At 35.0% G+C, this 22,606-nt stretch overlaps 1 protein-coding gene and 2 pseudogenes across 1 annotated transcript; 1 reads left to right on the forward strand and 2 right to left on the reverse strand.

The window, feature by feature from the left end:
• Positions 1-552: 552 nt before the first annotated feature.
• Positions 553-8,242, forward strand: LOC134268749 (proteasome activator complex subunit 4A-like). The gene is made up of 6 exons (XM_062750990.1): positions 553-572; positions 1,327-1,458; positions 1,681-1,868; positions 2,430-2,531; positions 2,648-2,724; positions 8,036-8,242. Exons 1-6 carry the CDS (start codon positions 553-555, stop codon positions 8,240-8,242), a joined length of 726 nt encoding a protein of 241 aa, XP_062606974.1.
• A 940-nt stretch (positions 8,243-9,182) lies between these two features.
• On the reverse strand, positions 9,183-11,446 carry LOC134268792 (uncharacterized; annotated as a pseudogene).
• Positions 11,447-17,841: 6,395 nt separating this feature from the next.
• LOC134268759 (uncharacterized) lies at positions 17,842-20,713 on the reverse strand (annotated as a pseudogene).
• Between the last annotated feature and the right edge of the window lie 1,893 nt (positions 20,714-22,606).

Consider the following 22,606-nt stretch of genomic DNA (forward strand, 5'->3'; position numbering starts at 1 on the left):
ATGAGGTTATAAGGACTCATGGCAATTGATATTGACCTCAGACACAGAAAATGATAGCGACCTCGCAGGCTCGGTCGCTATCACTTTCTGTGTCTTCGGTCAATATCAATTGCCATGAGTCCTTATAACCACATATCGACCTACACTGAAGTCCATAATTGTATTAATATTGGACTTATAATCTTTCGTGCACCTCCTCAACTACAGTAGATGTTTCATAAGGAATTTCAATAGTACAAACACAAAAGGCATAATTCTGACCATCGGTATTCAAAATAAATGTTAACTTGAAGATCTAGAAAAATAAAACGACGACAGTTTTTACTGACTTTAATTTTGACAAAATATTAAAGGACTCTACTTTTTGATAAAAGGGGTGCTGATCTGCTTTGATGAGATGAACTTATTTAAACATGGATAGATCCTTATGATTTTATCTTGTATTAGCTATAGTTAATCTTAAAGATTTATAAAGAGTAATGCAATATTGTTTTCCTATCTTCCTTGTAACAAACAATTCAGAAGAACAAGTAAATATCTACACAAACAGGAATGACTCCTTGTTGTGAGAGGTACAATATACATCTACACAAAGCTTGCAAAAATATTTTACTTTATAAGATTTTGATATGAAAATTCATAAAAAGTTGAAAGTTAACAGTACTTGATGCCAGCTTTTGTACGTGACAAGTCAGATTTATTCAAAGGTTTTTACTTGCAAATGAAACAGTACAATTGTAAAAAAAAAAAAAAAAAAAAAAAACATTGTTTCAATATGCATTTCTTTTTTAAGATTTAACCCTTTTCATGTCTGATTTTAAAATATATCTTTTTTTTATCTGATTCATTTTAAAACCCTGATGAATACATATTTATGGGTATATGCGTATATACATTTCGGCCTTATGGTGTATAGAATAGAACGCTGGGTAAATCCTCAAACCTGGATAACTAATAGTATATAATTTCTACTGACTGCGTCTCTTCCTTATGAATGTTTTCTGACAGGTGAATGCCCTTTGGGACTGGGTTATCCCCATTCTGAGAACCTTTCTAGATAACATTCTTTTGAGGACTCCGTGTAAAATATTAATATGAAGAGATGTCAGAAATATGCATAAAGTTTTAAAAATTGAAAGGGGAATTCATTTGATGATAATCTATTTACTTTTTTAACAAAAGTTTTGCAGAGTTGATGAGTGATAAAATGTCCATAAATGATCCTTAGGTGATTCACTTCCCCCCCCCCAACTGAAAAAAACCTTAGAATTATTAATCTGAAACTAAGAAAATGGCTGATTTTCTTTCATATTTAATAATTTTTAGCCGTCTGTTTGCCGTACAGAATGCTTTAGTACGACAGGACGGGAGAGTACCTGAACTCCTCCATCGTCTGTTAGAATTCCTGACACCCTACCTCTCCCACAGGTATAAGAATGTCAGGGACAGGATTGGAAGGTATGCTCCTGATGTGGAAATTTGCTCATGATACTTTGTGAATTTCAAAGCCTTGTCTAATTTTCTCCCTGTATATATTTTAATATTTTTAATGTATAAACCAGAGAATTGATTAATCTGACTAATGTCCACGTAACCAGTGGTAGCTGGATTGAACAAATTTTACTGTATATAATGTTTCAATTTCTAGGTGATATTTTTAATGGAACACTTTTTTAAAAGTCGATTATCATCATTTATTCCTCTGTTTAAGCCTGATGTCAAACATCATGTTTATGACTACAGCACCACGGCGGGTTCCTCCACTAAATCTCCACACGGAGTGGACTTTGTCAAGAAAGTGATTCGGCGGCTGGAACCACTCAAAGACCTGGTGCTATCAGACAATGGAAATAATGGCAGCTCAAAAGGTAGGTTTATATTTTATTAAGATTAAACTTGTAAAAGTCTGAAAAACTGTAATCATATATTGCATTAATAACATTATATGCCCCCAGATCGAAGGATCTCGGGCGTATATTGGTTTTATCCTGTCTGTCTGTCAGTTTGTTTTTCTGTCTGTCTGTTGTCAACTTTAACCCAGCCCATAACAATTGAGTGGGTTGGGCTATGGCTTTCATATTTCACAGGTGTATTCCTTGTGACAAGACCTTTCTTTGGGTACCACCAATTTGACCGCTTGACCTTGGAGTTTCACCTACTTTTACCAAAAAAAATACACACACTTTAACCTTGGCCTTAACTTTTGAACAGTTGAAGCTTTGGCTTTTATATTTCATGTGTATTTATTGTAACAAGACCTTTCAGCTGGTATAAATATTTTTGACCTTGACCGAAGAGTTTGATCCACTTTTTAAAGACTTTAACCTTGGTCATAACTTTTGAACAGTTAGAACTAAGGATTTCTAGTTCACGGATGTATTCCTTGTATGAAGTCTTTGAAGATGTAAATGTATTTGAATTTTTCACAGATGAGGAGAACCACAGAGAGACATCTTCCTCGTCAGAGAAGATGGAGGTGGAAGATGATGAGGATGAAGAGAGGAAGACAACCATAAGGCTGTGTAAAACAGGTGAGGGGGCTTACACCTCTCTGGATATACATGTAAATTAACAAAGAAAATGGTCTTATTTATAAAACATGAAAAGAATTATGATGGGTGGACTAATTCTTGATTTTTTGTTGCAGTGCTAAAGTGGATATCTGATGGTCTGGGTAGAATGTTTACCTCAACTACACCAGAGCTTTTCCTTTTTCTTCCAGTAGTAATTAAGGTCTTCCGACTTCCTTCGGAAGACCTTACTGTTTTTCTTCTGTTTTTTTTAGGGTCTTCCGTCTTCAGCGGAAGACCCTTCTATTATTCTTTTGTTTCTTTTTCAATTTTCTTATTAGGGTCTTCCGTCTCCAACGGAAGACCCTTCTATTATTCTATTGTTTCTTTTTCACTATTATTATTATTATTATTTTTTTTCGTCCAAATTTTGTGCAGACGATTTCTCAGAGATGCATGGACGGATTTCTTTGAAATTTTCAGAGATGATGTATCATGATCCAAACTTGATCCATTTATTTTTAATTTTTGAAAAATCACTTCCGGTCGGAAGTTATCGACCTTTAATCGAATTTTTAGTGACCATTTTGTCGACACAAAAACTCAAAAACGACAAAAGCTAGAATGTTGTCATTTTCAGGACTAATAGATGACATGTTGTAGTTTTGCACCTATACTTTCAAATTTTCGTCAGTGCTTCCGGTCGATATCGGAAGCGAATTTAAAAAACCGCAATTTTTCAACTTTTTTGTTTTCCAATATTTTTCTTTGATATTAGACATCTTAAAAGTGACTCTTTTGCGAATGCGAAATATGTAATTTGTTTTAGAATCGAAAAAGGCAATCTCGAGATTTTCGTATTTAAAAATTTGAAGCGGTGTTTTCAATGGCTGAATGGTTAGCGCGTCGGATTGTCACGCGGGCGACCCGGGTTCGCTCCCCCGAATGTCCAATTTTTTTTTATCACTTTTTCTGCAAGATTTTTCGTTTTTTACTTCAGAATCGGACGGAAGACCCACTCGTTGCTCGCAACGAGATCGTATCTAGTTAGGGTCTTCCGTCTCCAACGGAAGACCCTTCTATTATTCTATTGTTTCTTTTTCACTATTATTAAGGTCTTCCGTCTTCAGCGGAAGACCTTCTTGTTATTCGTTTGTTTCTTTTCCACTGTTTTTCTTATTATTTTTTTTCTCCCCGATTTTGTGCACGCGATTTCTCAAAAACGGCTCGTTATATTTTTATGAAACTTTCAGGTCTGATAGAACATAAAAAAAACTTGATGCATTTTTTTTCATTTTGATGACGTCACTTCCGGTTCGAAGATTTTCGCAATTTTGTGATTTTTAAGGGTCATTTTGTCCGTCGCTCTTCTTAAAAACCGCTCATCACAGGAAGATGAAACCTTTTCTGGAAGATAGAGCAACAAATGTAGATTTGCATTGTGTTGTTAAATTTCACCGGAAGTACTGCACGTTAACGCTCGGTATGGTCTGAAAAAAATCATATTGAGCGTTTCAAATTTTCTAACACTTTTTCTTTAATATCGTTTTACTTGTAAATATTTTGTTAAAACATATAGAACAAAAGTTGTGAAGAATTATAAGATCTTTCAAATGATACCTCGAAAAAAGGGCTGACCCCTAAAATAAGGGATCTAGAGGGGCCAAAAGATTTTACTTAATATCTCGAAAAGTATTGAGAATTTGTAATACTTCAAAGAAGCAAAGTTGTTCAAAATGACAAGCTTAATCAATGTGAGTCGTCAAAATACGTCCGGCATCATCACTTCCGGCCAAACCGGAAGTAGTCAAAAACGTGTATTTTTGCCGTTCTTATCAAGTTTTTGGGTAACATATGTCTCTGGGAGCAGAAAAATTAATTTTCCGTCCTTCGTCGTCACTTCCGGTTAAACCGGAAGTATCAAAAATTGCTTATTTTTGCATTTATGAACATAGCTTTAGAGGATTCAAACCATTTTTAGGCGTTATTTCTCATTTTTGTTGAAAATGAAAGCTACTTCCGGTCAAACAGAACGGAAGACCTTCTCGTTGCTTTGCAACGAGCTTTGCTCTAGTTATTATTATTTTTCTTCGTCCAAATTTTGTGCAGACGATTTCTCAGAGATGCATGGACGGATTTCTTTGAAATTTTCAGAGATGATGTATCATGATCTAAACTTGATCCATTTTTTTTAATTTTTGAAAAATCACTTCCGGTCGGAAGTTATCGACCTTTAATCGAATTTTTAGTGACCATTTTGTCGACACAAAAACTCAAAAACGACAAAAGCTAGAATTTTGTTGCTTTCAGGACTAATAGATGACATGTTGTAGTTTTGCACTATACTTTCAAATCTTCCGTCAGTGCTTCCGGTCGATACCGGAAGCGAATTTAAAAAACCGCAATTTTTCAACTTTTTTGTTTTCCAATATTTTTCTTTGATATTAGATATCCTAACAGTGACTTTTTTGCGAATGCAAAATATGTAATTTGTTTTAGAATCAAAAAAGGCAATCTCGAGATTTTCGTATTTAAAAATTTGAAGCGGTGTTTTCAATGGCCGAATGATTAGTGCGTCGGATTGTCACGCGGGCGATCTGGTATTATTCTTTTTTTCTGCACAAATTTTGTGCCGACGATTCCTCAGAGATCTTTCGATCGATTTGTTTCAACTTTTCAGGGTTGGTGCAGAATTATCTGAAGTTAATTCCGGCTGAAGGATTTTTTGAAAATCACTTCCGGTCTAGAGTTATCGCCCTTTTCTTAAAAATCAGACGACCTCCGTGTCTGTGATAGAACTCAATAACGGCTTAAGCTAGAGCGTTGAAATTTTCAGTGATAATAGAGGACATGTTGCCATGTTGCACCTGGGTCAGGATATTTTCCGGAAGTTTCTAGTATGGAAGCTCGGTAGGGGTCAAAATTTAGGACACGAATCATGACTGATTTTTTAAGACATTTTGCATCATATCTTTTAAAGTATAATTATTTTGTTAAAAGATACTGAATAAAATTTGTGCAGAATGACAAGATCTTTAAAATGATATCAAGAAAAAAGTGCTGACTCATCACATTAGGGGCCAAAAGGGGCTTAAAGTCTTTTTTCGATAACTATTTAACAGTCAATATTTTGTTATACATTACTGAAGCAAAAATGTTTATCTCAACAATCTACCACTGTATATTATGATTTTCATGTCGTATGGTACGTAATTAGGGGCCAAAAGGGGCCAGAGTGCTTAATCTTTGACGCTTTATATCTCGAAAGTGATAAATATTTTGACAAGTAATATTGAACAAAAGATGTTCAAAAACATGTTCTGAACAATATGCTATCTTTCATTTTTCGCTAAACGTCCCCATTAGGGAGTTGAAGGGTTGGCCCCTAAATATTTCTTTTGCAAATAACTCGAAAACGAAAAAGAATCTCTGAATAGTTGTTGAACAAAAAGTGTTCAAAATCTTAAGAGCTCCAAGATGAAATCCAGAAAAGGGGGCTGGGCGATCAAATTAGGGGCCAAAAGGGGCTAAAAGTCTTTTTTCGATAACTCTTTAACAGTCAATATTTTGTTATACAATACTGAAGCAAAAATGTTTAACTCAACAATATACAACTGCATATTATGATTTTAATGTCGTATGTTACATAATTAGGGGCCGCAAGGGGCCAGAATGCTAAATCTTTGACGCTTTATATCTCAAAAGTGAGAAATATTTTGACAAGTAATATTGACCAAAAGATGTTCAAAATCATGTTCTGGACAATATGCAACCTTTCATTTTCCGTTTAACGTCCCCATTAGGGAGTTATAGGGCTGGCCCCTAAATATTTCTTTTGCAAATAACTCGAAAACGAAAAAGAATCTCTGAATAGTTGTTGAACAAAAAGTGCTCAAAATCATAAGAGCTTCAAAACGAAATCCAGGAAAAGGGGCTGGGTACTCAAATTAGGGGCCCAAAGGGGCTAAAAGTCTTTTTTCGACAATTCTTCAACAGTCAATATTTTGTTATACATTACTGAAGCAAAAATGTTTAACTCAACAATCTACAACTGCATATTATGATTTTAAAGTTGTACATTACATAATTAGGGGCCACAAGGGGCCAGAAGGCTAAATCTTTGACGCTTTGTATCTCGAAAGTGAGAAATATTTTGACAAGTAATATTGAATAAAAGATGTTCAAAATCATGTTCTGAACAATATGCAACCTTTCATTTTTCGCTAAACGTCCCCATTAGGGAGTTGACGGGTTGGCCCCTAAATATTTCTTTTGCGAATAACTCGAAAACGAAAAAGAATCTCTGAATAGTTGTTGAACAGAAAGTGCTCAAAATCCTAAGAGCTTCAAAATGTTATGAAGAAAAAAGGGCTGATCCCTAATATTAGGGGCCGTGAGGGACCAAAACTCGATTTTAGAAGTCTTCATTGTTCAATGTCTTTTTACAGATAATGGAAAATCATTAGTTTAGAATGAAAATCTCTTTCAAAATCTTATCTCATCTCATCAAGAATCGAACGGAAGACCCACTCGTTGCTCGCAACGAGATCGTATCTAGTTATTATTATTATTCTATTTTCATAGTACAGCCGATATCTCAGCTATGAGTGGACAGATTTCAAAGATTTTCTCAGAGAAGATGAAACATGAGAATATCTCCAGACGTGTTTTTCATTTTTTCAAAATTCACTTCCGTTCGCGATTTTGGGGGATTTTTTGTATTTTTTAAAAGGCATTTTGTCCAGCAGTTTTCTCGAGAACGGTTAAAGATATGAAAGTGAAACTCACTGAGGTAATAGAACATCGAACTCCATTATGGGCAACGACCTTTATTTTTCGTCGTCGGCACTTCCGGTCGTAAACGGAAGTGAATTCAAAAAGTCACATTTCTCAATTTTTTTGTTTTTCAATATTTTTCTCTAGTATTTACAGCGTTTATAGTGTGTCTTATGAGAATTCTAAATATGTGTTTAGTATCTTGATGCGTGCATATATTGAAAAGATGTGACCAAACCAAAGTTTGTCCCACTGTCAGGAGTTCGAATCCCGCTGTGGGCGTTGAATTTTTTTTCTTTGTTTCTGTCTTTTTTCAGTTGCAAATAAGTTTTCTCTCTTTTTTAACATGTATGGACTATTTTGCCGATTTTTAAAAGCTATTTTTGAGATATTTTGAGGAATACATGTAATAATCATGAGATATGTTAAGAGGCTGCTGTAAATGAACGTAAACAAAAAAAAATACATTCTGAAACTTTATGGGATGACGCAGCATAGAATTCTAACGAAAATCGGTCGGAAGACCTGCTTGTTGCACCAGCAACAAGAACGCATCTAGTTATAAGTATTATTGTGAGGATTGCAGAGTATGCATTTCGGATCTCTTTTTAAATTCGTAAATACATGTATTTCAAGTATATGATAGTACATGCACATGTATTTAATCAGAGTGATGAAAAATATGCAGAAAAACTTTTTAGGTTTAAAATGACTTTTTGATATTAAGATTCATTTGATTTCCCCCTCAGATTTGCACGTTAGAGAGTGAGACTAAGGATGAGGAACTGAAGACTGATTGTTCTATGATCCTGGCCTGTTTCTCTCAGGCTCTGATTCAAGAGAACAATGTCCCTGTGTGTCTGGAGACCATCAGAGAAGTGAGTACAACTAATCACACAGAACTGGAGACTGACTGTTCTATGGCCCTGGCATGCTTCTCAAAGGCTCTGATTTAGGAGAACAATGTCACTGTGTGTCTGGAGACCATCAGAGAGGTGAGTACAACTAATCACACAGATTGACTGTTGTATGGCTCTGATTCAGGAGAACAATTTCGCGGTGTGTCTGGAGACCATCAGAGAAGTGAGTACAACAGAAACAGGGCTAAAAAATAGATATGAATCTGAAATTGAATTTAAATGTCATATCCTGTCCAATGGATACGGTCTAAAACACTGTTACAATTGTAGAAACTTCTCAGTAACACAAAATGTAGAATCATTATTTTAAGTTCATGGCATAAAGTAATTAGGCTCCCGCTATGGTAAGAAGATATATTGTTGAAGAATTTGATGTAGTGATCAGGATCTTAAGGGTCATATTAATTAAAATAATAGAGACTTTATTTCTTAACATTTCCTTGATTTCTGTACGTGATGGGACTAGAGTCCTGGCATTCCTGTGTAACGATCCTCGGTTACATCCAGGTCGTGGTGTTGTGTAATCTTTTTACCATGATCCAGACAAAGTACAAAAAGGAAATCCAGAACTTTATACTCCACCTCATCTGTGATGATCGTGTTTTCTATTAGATATTTATGCAATACATTTATTAACAACAAAGAGCTATATTCACTTTTCAAAAAAGGCCCTGCCCATATACCAATTAAATGACCAAGTCACAACAGCCCGAAACTAACAATAGTATAAAGATGAGACTTAGTACTTACATTCCGTTAAAACAAGTTTCTTTGCAAATCCAGTTATAGAACAATGGGCTTTGTGAAAATTGCAATGTTCTTGAAATTCACAGAGCCAAAATAGGCCTTTAGTAAACCTTTTTTTTTAAATGGAGTGTAGTAATTGCTTGTAAGTGTAAGAGGGATAGTTTCTCCTATGTGCAAAATGGAAGTGACTTAATTTGCATTGGGATCAGGGCAGTTTATATTTAGATAGATGTAGAATGCTACATGCCTTGATTTACAGTGGAAATTTTGACAACGTTATAATTTAGACTATATTTTTCCTCGAAATTCCACTCATCAGACATCATATTTACATGTATATTTAGCAAATGCAAATGACATTGTAGCATATTTACATACATTAATCATAATCATAATAAATACATAAAAGTGTCTTTGTATGATTATTATAATTTTAAGATGAATAAGTGTCACGATTTGCTGTAAATGATCAAAGATTTCACTTCAAATATTTGATTTTCCTCAGTTGTTTCTTCAAAAATTGAGCAACAAACAAATTGTCATTTGTATCTGTACACAGTCCCCAGGGTACACTCAGTCCACATTCTATGTAACGCAGGAACTGTCCATCCTGATCTATGATGTGGACACAGTCATTGTCAAAATCAGCTGTAAGGATGTGACTTTGACTGTCTGTGGTGATTCCTCGTGGATTGGGTGGTTTGTTCTTTGGAGCAGGAGTATGTCCAGTGTACCTGAATCTCAGTTTCCCGGCATGATTGACCACCACTACTGATCCAGCTCCAATATCAGACACACAGATATCCAGGTTCCTGTTCTCAGTAATATATCTAGAATCAACCGTATAGAGAGGTTTATCTTTTTCATCAAACTGAATGGTTTGTTTCTCTGTGGAGCCAGAGTAACGGACAACTTTTGTTTGTTTGTTACCGTCATTGTACATGATAAACACGAGGTCACCATAGGAGGTACTATACCTTTAGGTCTCCAGTTTTGTAGTCTGATCACCTCCTCTATCTTCTCATTCTTCACAATGTTCACAGTTCTTTCATTGTAATCGGTATAAACTAGATCTCCACTTTTTGTCACAGCTATATAAGATGGTGAGTTTCCTGACTTGGTTGTGATTGACTTGAGTAGTAATCCCTGACTGATGCTGTAGAGTTTCATGATGCTGCCATATCCACTTGTCCAGATTTCATCATCGCTCAGACAGGCCATATTGGCAAAGTAACTGCTATACCCAGTGTTGATGGTGGTGACAGTCTCTGGTTCATCAAGCAGCTGTTTGACTGGAGGAGAGGATCCACCTTCTAGTGATTTCTGTGACGTCTTCATACTGTATCCATGTTTATCTGAAGTTAAAGAACTTGATGATAACGCTCCAAACATTTTACTTAGTTCTTCTTGATGCATTTTTCCTGGAATGAATTTGGGTAAAGATGGTATAATTTTGTGTGGAAGATATCTGTATGTGTGTACATAGGATGATACACTTATTAGTTTTGACAAGTCATTGCTGTCTATTACAGTTTCCATTGAATCAATTTCATCCTTGATGTCAGACAATGTGTTGTTTATTTCATCCAGATTTTTCTGTAGAATTCGAAACTGTCTGTTTTTCATCTCATCAACTCCAGCTTTAAGTTTCTTGACAAGTTTGTCAATTTCTCTTTGCCAGTCCTCTCCATGTTTTGTTATGGTTGTTGAGAGATCTCCATATTCCTTTTCTAACTGATTCATTCTGTTTTGTACATCAGAGGCAATGTCCTGGTAGGTTGGGTAAATTGTCTTGTTTAATTCATTTCTTTCTTTCATAATAATGTCCTTCTTTTCATCCAGAACTTGCAATATTTTAGATAATTCATGACCTAAATGTTGTTTTGATGCTAGACAGCTAAGACAGACAGGAATGTCACATTGTTTACAGTACATTTCACATCGTTCTTTGTCATGAATTGTACATCCAGGGTAGAGTGGAGTGGATTTCCTGGCCTGAAATTTGACGACTTTGTGATCCTTGGATTCATCAGATATCATGTGTTTTCCTACACAAGCTGTACAAAGGTTGACAAGGCATGCATCACAGTGCATCTGTACCACAGCAGTCTCACACAGGTCACATCGCGTCACGTCCTGGGCACTGGTACGGGGGTCCATCATTAGATTTTGTGCCTGAAGCATAAAAAATTGATATATCAAGAATTAGAAACTATACATTTGAGAGCAACATGCATGTTTCTGACTCTAAAAACTACATTTTGCCTGAGACCATTAGGCAGATATATATTCACGTGCGAAATCAAGTCTTTATATTAATTTGCAAGGTTCACTGAATATTTGTGGGAAGGAAAATTTGTTTACATAGTTAAAGCCTGCAGTACTGAATTTTTAGCGACTTTCAGAATTGTTTTCATATGGACAGAAATACTCAAATGTTTCTTACCTGACTTCAGTAATGGCGGCTGTCCTGTTGATCGATTTCCAAGTGCAATCTGTATATACACACTGATCACTTGACACACCTGTGTTATCTACCTGTCAGGTGTTTATACTTCATGGTCTGGAGGGAGATTTAAATACCTCAAATAATTGCTCTTCAAAATACAAAATTTATTATATATAGTTCGTGTGATGTTTTTACATGATACTCTTTTGATCTACTTGACCAGAAGGATTATGATAGTATATTCCATTTAGGTTACTGTCATTTATCTGTCTGTATGTTAACAAGTAAAAAAATTCCTACAGTTTTGGCTTGATTTCAATTATGCACATATAATCTGGAACAAAAGTATACACTAGTACACTAAGATACATAATTCTATTATTTAGTATTTGATTTTGGCTAAGTTGCCAAAGTTTTTGAAAATTGAAATTTGTGTGAAACACCATTCCTCCTACAGTTTTATCCAATTCAATATAACTTGGCGACATATAGAATACACTGAAAAAAAAAAAATTTTATGTTTCCTTACTTTGATGAAAGGTGTTGCTAGGGTTCTTAAAAATTGAAATTTCTGCAAAAGTTTTCCCCCGTACGGTATTAGCCTGATAGCAATAAATTTTCTCACCAAAAAAAAAAAAGAAAAAAAAAAGGACTATCATTTTAAAGCTATTTATAAATAATTGTTGTTGCACAGTTTCAAATTAAGTCTCCTTTGTTTTAAAAATAAAAACCAGTAGAGCCATTTTCATTTTTAATCACGATAAAGTTCTTTAGTGCATATTACAATGTACACGTATACACAAAAAGTCATTTATTTTTTATATGTATTAAAGAATATTCATTTCTTTTTACAAATAACAAAATTAGTGACAGCGGTCTCACACAGGTTACATCACCAGATTCTGGACACTGATACATGTATGAAGGTCCATGTTTTCGCTAATCAGAATTTTGAATTAATTGCATGCAGCTGTTTAAAAGGAAAAAAAAATGTGTGTGACACCATTGAAACGAGATGAAAGCAGTCTTTTTCTGTTTTGCAATACTAGATGTAATTATAATAAATTGAATTTGTATTAAAGGTAAGAGAGATGGAAGGCATAACATTGAGTGGATTGGTACATTGTGGATTTCTGGACATGGAAAAAGATATGCTGGTAATTGTTGAATTTCTACAGACAAATGTAGTCTTAAATTATTTATATCTTATTATTTTTTATCTCAGAAACTTAAATGTGAAGTTTTTTGGTTACTAGGTAATATAAAAAAAAAACTTAAGTCATATTGTTGACACGAAAAAAAAAGTTCCCACACTGCTCAAAAGACCTTTCTTTTGCTAACACCAAATTTGACTTCTTCACTTTGGAAATTGACACACTTTTTCAACAGAGTTGCAAACTTTAACTTTCGACATAACTTATGAACAGTTGGCGCTAGAAATGTCATACTTAAGATATGTATTCTTTGTGACAAGACCTTCCATTGGATAGCAACAACTTTGACCCTTTGACTATGACATTGGAGTTTGGCCTTTTTTTGAAAATATTAACCTGAGCAACAACTTTAGAACAGTTAGGGCTAGAGCTTTTATACTTTTCATATGTAATTTTTGTGACAAACTTTTTTGTTTTTAGAAACAAACAACCATGACCCTTTGACCTTGACCCCAGAGTTTTACCAACCTTTATAGAAACTATAACATTAGTCATATATGTAACTTTTGAACAGATAATGCTAGGGTTTTATATTTCACATTTGTATTTTTGTCGAGAAGGTCTTCCTTTGGGTATCAACATGTTTGATTTGCATTGGCGAAAAATTAACCTTCGCTATGTTACCCTACAGGGGCATCAGTGTCACGAACACAACTTGTTTTTTCTTTGAAACAAAATTACCAACCTATCTACCAAACTAATTTTTCGCTCTGAGTTGGAAAAGGGCAAACAAACATGATTTTTAAGATGACCTTTTTAAGGTTCATAAACCCTCTGCTCACTCATATGAAATTTTTATAACTTTCCAAAGGAAGTGTATATGCTGAATAAAATTCATACAATTAAAGCATGGCTTGCGGGACAAACTTTGACAAAAAATTCACTTAAACTTGACAAATTTATAAAAGAATAATAGACATGTGTGTCCTTAAGAGTTATCTCTCTTATCAGAGTATAATTGTACCTTAATATATATTTTCTCTTGAAAATCTTAAGAATAAAAAAACATAGAAAACGGAAGAATATGTACATCTAGCATTAACCTATATTAATTATTCCCCTGTAAACGAAGTTTCGGGGGTATATAGTTTTTGTCATGTCCATCCATCTGTCTAGCTGTCTGTCTGTTTGTCCGCCAAATATTTAACCTTGCCCATAACTTTTGATTTAGTAGAGCCATGATTTTCATATTTCACATGTGTATTTCTTGTGACAAGACCTTTCTTTGGGTACCACCAAATTTGACCTTTTAACCTTGACCTTGCAGTTTGATCCACTTTTACATGAAAATTTTAAACTTTTACTTTGGCCATATCTTTTGAACAGTAGAAACCAGTGTTATAACCACTATTGAAATGGGGACCACTATTGAAATAATGATATCAATAGTGGTTGACAGTGCATTTCAATAGCAAACATATTTAGTAACCACTATTGAAATGCGACCGCTATTGAAATAATTGTATCAATAGTGGTCGACAGTGCATTTCAATTGTAAACATAGTTAGAAACCACTATTGAAATACGACCACTATTGAAACAATTATATCAATAGTGGTTGAGAGTGCATTTCAATAATAAACATAGGTAATAACCACTATTTAAATACGACCACTATTGAAATAATTATTTCAATAGTGGGTGAGAGTGCATTTCAATATAATAACCAAACGTTTCAATCACTGTTGAAATACGAGTACTACAGAAATAATTATTTAATAGTGGGTGAGAGTGCATTTCATTATGGTAACCATAGGTTTCAACCACTATTGAAATACTACAAGTATTGGAAGAAAAGTTACACCACATCAGCAACTTTTGATATAATTATTTCAATTTATATTGGATTCTTTGTTCAATGCACAATTGAAATTAATGATTTAATCCATATTGAAATCTCGATTTCAAAAGTGATCATTATTTCAATAGTGGTTGCAACCTATGTTTGATATTGAAATGAATATCACCCACAATTAAAATAATTATTTCAACAGTAGTTGTATTTCAATAGTGGTTACTATCTATGTTTGTTATTGAAATGCACTGTCACACACTATTGAAATAATTATTTCAATAATGGTCATATTTCAATACTGGTTATTACATATGTTTGTTAGTGAAATACACTCTCAACCACTATTGATATAATTATTTCAATAATGGTTGTATTTCAATAGTGGTTATTACCTATGTTTGTTATTGAAATGCATTCTCAACCACTATTTACATAATTATTTCAATAGTGGTTACTAATTATGTTTGTTATTGAAATGTGCTCTCAACCACTATTGATATTATTATTTCAATAGTGGTTACTAATTATGTTTGTTATTGAAATGTACTCTCAACCACTATTGATATAATTATTTTAACATTTTTCGTTATTTCAATAGTGGTTGCAACATAACAGGACATTTATACTTCACATATGTAGTTTTTGTTGAAAGAGCTTTCATTGGATATCAGCAACCTTAACCCGTTGACCTTGACCTTGTGGATTTCTGTACTTGTGAAAAAACTTTTACCTTGGCCGTAACTTTTGAACGGTTAGGGATCAGGCTTTCAGCCTTCATATCTGTAATCCTTGTAAGAAGACCCTTTATTGGATACCAAGAACTTTGACCCTTTGACCTTGTCCTTTGAGTTTGACCTACTTTTAAAAAAGCAAATCTTGACCATAACTTTTAAAGGTTTAGGGCTAGTGCTTTCATACTTTACATATTTAATCCTTGTGCCAAGACCTTTCATTTGATAATAAAAACTTGGAGTTTGACCTACTTTAAAAAAAATAACCTTAGTCATCACTTCTGAACGGGCTAGGGCTTCCATACTCTACACAAGTATTCTTTGTATCAAATCCTTTCATTGAATACTAATTACCTTGACCTTTTGATCTTGACCTTTGAGATTTTTGTACTTATTGAAAAAACTTCAACATTGGCCTACTTTCAAATTTGAAAAATGTTTTCCAGTAAGACTTCCATACTATGCTAAGTTGCCATACGGGGGCATCAGTGTTTCACAAAGAAATCTTGTTTTAAACAGGAACACTTCGAAGTCCTTAGTAAGAACAAGGTGAAGAAGCGTAAGTTAGCGGACTCAATGCCTCTGGAGGCCCTAATAAAGCGTCACGCTGGTGTCCTAGGTCTCAGTGCTCTAGTGGAAGCTTATCCTAACAAATGTACCCGAGTTCATGCCACAGATCCTAATGGACCTTTGTTACCATGTCAACGACCCTCAACCAATTCAGGTTAGTAGAAAAAACTTTCACTCAACAAATTCTGAAAGGTCACTTGAATCTTACACTCATGTCAACAAATTCAGATCATTACGTAAACTCAGCCAGTTTAGGTCAGTAGAACACTATTCAATGTTTTACTTAGCTATTGAATTGTCAGTTAATGGTAACATATCGGTTTTAAAATGTATCTAAACCAATCAGATTTTAGTATTTAGCATTAACTAATAATGGTGTTATTATTTTTTTTTTGCAGAGGACTGTGAAGAAAACTCTATAAACTTCCGTAGAACACACCAGGACAATTGTAGATTTCATAAGCACACGTAGTGTGTGCAGTGGAATTTCATGAATAACCTGAGATAAGATATGAAAGAGTTCTCTCCGCTTGACTCGCCGTAAGGTGACGCTATGAATAGCCATATAAAAAGTCTCCCTATAGAAATTTACTCATTCTTCGAATTGGTGAGGGAGTACAACGTAAACCTTACATTGTAAGGAAAAACTCAAATGAAGTAAACTCTTAAGGATATCCGATCCTCAGCCAGGAAGGATAACTCCAAACATTGATATTTTATTTGAAATGCTACAAAATGAAGCTTGAAAATGAAATTTCTTCATGCAACAATTTTCATTTTATTCATCTTTACAAGATTCAAGATTTTTGGAAATCTTAGAAAAGGTCTTTTAAAAGTTGACATTTGTACCCTATAAACTGAAAAAATTAATACCGTTTTAGAGAAATAAGATTTTCTTGAATCCAGACTTAGATACCAATGCTTATTAGCATGATATTAAATAAGAAGTGATCTGTGGTGTCTTGCAATGATAGCAAAAGCCTTTTACACTGAGTATTATACTATATTTGACGGAAATAGAAGACAAGAGATACCAAATAAGTATAAAAATCATGACAATTTCTCTGAATGCCTGGATACCTATCGTTTTTTAACCTAAAATATATTTGTTGATCAATTTGCAATTAGAAAATGCATCGCTGATATTCCAATTCGCTTTTTCTGCAAAAATATTGGAGATTTTACAATTTTCCCTATATAATATGATTAACTTTAATCTTTAACTTTAAAGAAATACTGTGGATAAATTAACATAACTTTGTGGATTCAGAGATACTTTTATGAGTATTTTTGATTACATAACTGCTAATTTTACAAACCTGAGGATCGGACTACCTTAAATTGATTTATTCAATTACAATTATATTCAACAAAAATCTCTTTCTTCTTTATAATTGTCCAGTCTTCTTATAATCTGAAAAATATCAGGTAGTGATGAGTTAATATCAAACAATGATATAACCAATGCAATACAAAAACAAAAAAGGTAACGGGAAGGGTGGGTGGGAACACTTTCATATCTTATCTCAGGTTATTCATGAAATTAGGATTCCATTGCACACACTACGTGTGCTTATGAAATCTACAATTTCATTTCATAACCTTCGATAAGATACTTAGCGTTCTTTTAAAGCCCTTATTATTACCTTTTCAATACTGAATTTTGAAAGCTCGACTTGTGTACTGGTTTACAATAAAACCTGGCAAAGGTACACTCCTTTGCCCAATGAGCTTGTTGCATAATTTCAGAAACAGAAACTCCTGCCAAATAAGCTTTTGATACTGAAGCTGACCTAGTGAAATGAGCTTTAAACTGGTCAGTGTTAATACCAGCTTCAGCCGTTATGGTTTTTAACCATCTAGAAATAGAACTAGTTGTCACTGGGTGATGTGGTTTAACATAACTCAGTAACAACCAGGATCTGTCAATGTTGTAAGAAACATTTCTAAAAATAACTGTTCTTTCTATATAAGATCTAATACATTCTACCACACATAAAGTGTTCGTCTCAAAAGCATTGAATACAATAGAATGTAAAGGATTCCCTGGCTTGCAAGTCTTTGTAGGTTTAGACAATTTAAATGAAATGCAATCACAAGAATCTATCATGAAATTCACATTCAACTGGTTAAGTTCTGCCAGCTGAGGTCAGAGCAAGTAATGCCACTAATTTACAAGTTAACTTTTTCAGACAAAGGCTTCTGTTATCACCTAAGTTATCAATAAACTTGAGTAAAATGTCTACATCCCAAGATTCTTGATATCTTGGTTTTGGGGTTCTCATATTGAAAATAGCTCTCATATGAGTAACAATTAAAGGATGTTGACCTACACGTTGACCCTCTACAAGGGCATGGTTTTTGGAAATTGAAGATCTGTAGGTATTAATTGTCCTGCACTGCTTGTTCTCATTGTACAAAACAGTTAAAAACTCTAGAATAGGTTTCAGAGGGGAGTGAATGGGATCAAATGATTTTGAACCACACCAGTCAACCCACTTTCCCCAGGCACTTTTGTAAGCTGCTCTAGTTCCTGGTCTCCATGCTTGGGAGCGTAAAGAGGCAGCTTCTCTAGAAAGAGACCTTGTTTGTGTGTGTTTCCCGAAACCATCCATGCAGCTAGATGAAGGGATTTTTCTGATGTGAGAGGATGAGGTAAGACTGTTGGAGATGTTAACAGATGGGGATATGGTGGAAGAAGGACTCAGTTGTGAATTAACATTTCTAACAGAAGAGGATACCATGGTCGAGCTTTCCAAATTGTGCTATCAGTACTATTGATTCTATCTGTTCCTGCCTTATCTTCTCTAAACATTTGCTTATCTGACTGAAGGGGGGGGGGGCTTTCATTCCCTTCCAAGAAAAGCATTGATCCCCTTGGCCCCTGGGTCTCCTTTCCAACTGAAATATTGAGGAAGTTGATGGTTTAGACGAGAGGCAAAAAGGTATACTTTGCACCACCACAGAAGATTCATAATTTGATTGAAAATTGGTTTGTCTAACATCCAATCCCCTGAATCTTGTTGATTTCTTGACTCCCAGTCTGCTTTTGTGTTCAGAGAACCGGGAATAAATTCTGCTATTAGTGAGATTTGATTTACTTGGCACCAATCCCATATTTGTTTTACCAGATAATTTAGTAATACAGATTTTGTTCCGCCCAATCTTTTTATGTGTGCTACAGCTGTTATATTGTCTATTTTTATTAAAATTTGAATATTGTCTGGTTTTATTATGGGTCGATGTCCCCCGTCTTTCTTTGGGACTGTAAACATGTTGCTGACAAATTGATCTTGATGGGGAGTAATTCTTACTACTGCATCTTTCTGTAGCAAACTTGTTATTTCTTCTTGAAGAATGTTTTCTTGTTCTGAGCTTAAAACTGGGGGCTGAGGAATTTTTTCTTGAACTCGATGACTTATCCAATCTAAAGAAACTCCCTGAACTGTTCTTAGAATTGTTAGATCTTTTGTTATTCTTTGCCAATTGTTTATGAAATACTTTAGCCTCCCCCCAACAGGGATTACATTTTTTTGATCTACCAACTGCAGATTTAAACCCAGAATTTCCGGAAAAATCTCTGATTTTTGTAGAACTACTACAGAAAATGAGCTTAACGCTTCTTCTGCATAAGTAAGAGTTCTTCCCCTTTCTAAATTTTGAGGTATATTGTCCATACCTGTCTGACGTCTTTCTGTAATTCTGGTTAGGGCTGTTGAACCTGTATCTTTGGCCCTCCGAAAATCTGCCGGAGGGCCCATCTTGAAAGGGCCGTCTGAACCCTTGCTTATTCCCGTAGCTGGTATAGGAAGTAGAAGGTCGATTGTAAAAAGTCGACTTCTTTCTTTTCTTTTTTTCTGGCTGAAAGCATCAGCTACCTCGCTAGCCTCTTTTCTTCTTTTCCCTGTCTTTTTTAAGATTTTTATAAATTTATCACCAAACAGTTTACTCCTGCTTGTTTCTAAAGCTTCTGAATTTTCATCCAAAATGGTCTTAGCTTTCTTATAATGTCCCGTTATTTTCACCGTGGCGTCCTTTCTGTGATGATCAACTGCCACACTCGCCTGGCCCAGTAAACAAACCGATTGTTCCAGTAAAGAGCACATGTGGGTGACATCTACATTATCTATTTCATGAGATTCCACGGAAGCAGACCGTAAATTTTCCAAAGTACGCCACAACTTGGAAAGTGGTCCCATAGTTTTGTAAATTCTCGACTGAATATTTTGTGCCCCTTTGTCAGCTCCTTTATCAAACTGTTTGATTTTCTTTTCCAGTAAAGGACTGATGAAAGAATCTAATTTTTTCACTTTGAAAAGATCACCTGCATCCGGTATTGGATACTTGTCCAAGATCTTAGTTTTCAGGGTTTCATCACTGAAATATTTATTAAAAAATGGATGACAAAACTGTTTCAACTCATCGTCAAATTTTTCTCCTTTGACATCGTTATTAATGTCAAATCTTTCGTAAACTTCAATCGTTTCTGACGTAACGCTTCTTTTTGGTTCAGAGGTGCTACTTTCGTTTTCTCTACTTCCTGTGTTGGAATTAATGGATTCCGAACCCGACTTCTGTGACTTACGAGACAAAGCTCTAGAATCACTGCTACTCCTAGAACCGTCAGAACTTGAAGAATCTGAACTGGAGCCAGAACTCGAACTAGAGTGTCTCCTTTTCTTCGCTCTACTCTTACTATGAGTTTGAGCTTTTGTGTGCCCACTACTAGGGTTTTCACCTTTATCAAAATGGCAACCATCATGTCGAAAAACGTGTTCTTTTGAATTCGCCGGCGAACTCGACCTAGAACGCCTAGTTTGCTCTCTCGACCAGTTAGAGAAGGACATGAAACTGTCTGGTATGCTCAACACATCCGAATGTTTCCTCATAAAACCAAGGTCGAGGGGAAAAAAAACGTAACAATGAACACGGGCACCACGAAGTGTAGTGGACTGTAACAATTCCAGGTAAGTGTAACTCACGAGCCAAATCAAAGAATGAGTAAATTTCTATAGGGAGACACCTAGCGGCGAGTCAAGCGGAGAGAACACTAAGTGTCTTATCGAAGGTTATGAAATGAAATTGGCATGATCACAAACAAATGTTTACAGACGATCAACTTGTCATATTAACTGATATTCTAGTGTCCCCTACTTACTACGCTTGACGACGGATCAGTTCTCAGAAATATTACAAACCAATGAGTAGGACCGAACCAGGAACAGCTCAGTCAGGGTAGTGCAGACCAGAGTTATCTCCCCCATTAACAGGGTCGCAAAATTCAGCAGCGTCCATCCCATTTCACAGATTTTGTTACACATAATCAGTGATTTTTAGGTCACCTGAGTAAACTCAGGTGACCTATTGCTATCACTTTTCGTCCGTCGTCGTTCGTCGTGCGTTAACATTTGAACATTTTCAGCTTCTTCTCTGCAACCACTGAACCAATTTCAACCAAATTTGGCATATAGCATCTATGGGTTAAGGGGAACAAAAATTGTGAATTTCATGGTCCCTGCCCCCCTGGGGCCTGAAGGGTGGGGCAAAAACCACTAAAATTAGTGCAATCTTTAAAAATCTCCTTCTTTACTCCTGGACATCAAGCAGTCAAACTGTTTGCATGATTGTAATCAGCATTGAGTCCTCCACCAAAATTGTGAAATTCATGGCCCGGGGTCATGAGTTCTAGTGCTGGGGCGGGGCTAAATAAGTATATAGTGAAAATGCATTATTTCTTTGAAAATCTTCTTCTCTGTTACTGGATATTAAATAAACCTACTAAGTACATATGATGAGCAAGAGTGCCTCTATCAAAATTGTGAATTTTATGGCCCCAGGGTCAGGGGTTCTGGTGTTAGGGAGGGGCTCTGTAGATTATAATAGTGAAATTACATGAATTCTTTGAAAATCTTCTTCTCTGCTCCTGGGTATTAAATAAACTAACAAAGTGCATAGTTATAATGAGCAAGAGTGCCTCTACCAAAATTGCGAATTTTATGGCCCCAGGGTCAGGGGTTCTGGTGTAAGAGGGGGGGGGGGGGCTCTATAGATTATAGAGTGAAAATACACGGATTCTTTGAAAATCTTCTTCTCTGCTCCTGGGTATTAAATAAACTAACTAAATGCATAGTTATGATGAGCAAGAGTGCATGTCTCTACCAAAATTGTGAATTTTATGGCCCCAGAGTCAGGGGTTCTGGTGAAAGGGGTGGGGGTCTCTATAGCTTATATAGTGAAATTACATGAATTCTTTGAAAATCTTCTTCTCTGCTCCTGGGTATTATACAAAACTAACTAAGTGCATAGTTATGATGAGCAAGAGTGCCTCTACCAAAATCTTGAATTTTATGGCCCCAGGATCAGGGGTTCTGGTGTAAGAGGGGGGGGGCTCTATAGATTATATAGTGAAAATACATGAATTCTTTGAAATAAAATTCTTTTCTGCTCCTAGGAGTGAAATAAACTAATTACATAGTTATGATGAGCAAGAATACCTCTTCCAAAATTGTGAATTTTATTACCCTAGGGCCAGGGGTTCCAGTGATAGGGCGGGGCTCTGTATGACATGTTAATTGCTCATCAAGCTGGGTAATTTTTTAATCAATATCTTTAAAATAAGAAATAGCAAATTATGCAATGTTAAACAAAGAAACAAATAAATACAAAAGACTAATAATGTTTATACTCTAGCAAAAAAAAAAACAAACAAAAAAAAAACAAAAAAAACTTATATTTACAGTATGTTGATTATATATGTTGTAATCCCCAACTGCTGTAACATCATTTATCTTTTGTTAGTTGCTATCAATTTTGAATTTCTTCTTGTATGTTTTTTCTTATTACTTGTATGCCCTGATGGGCCCCAAATTGGTATCAATAAATCTTATCTAGGAA

This window comes from Saccostrea cucullata, unplaced genomic scaffold, assembly GCF_032062105.1.
Source record: "Saccostrea cucullata isolate Sc308-1 unplaced genomic scaffold, CSIRO_AGI_Scuc_v1 ctg5086, whole genome shotgun sequence".
In the NCBI taxonomy this organism is placed as follows: Eukaryota; Metazoa; Mollusca; class Bivalvia; order Ostreida; family Ostreidae; genus Saccostrea; species Saccostrea cuccullata.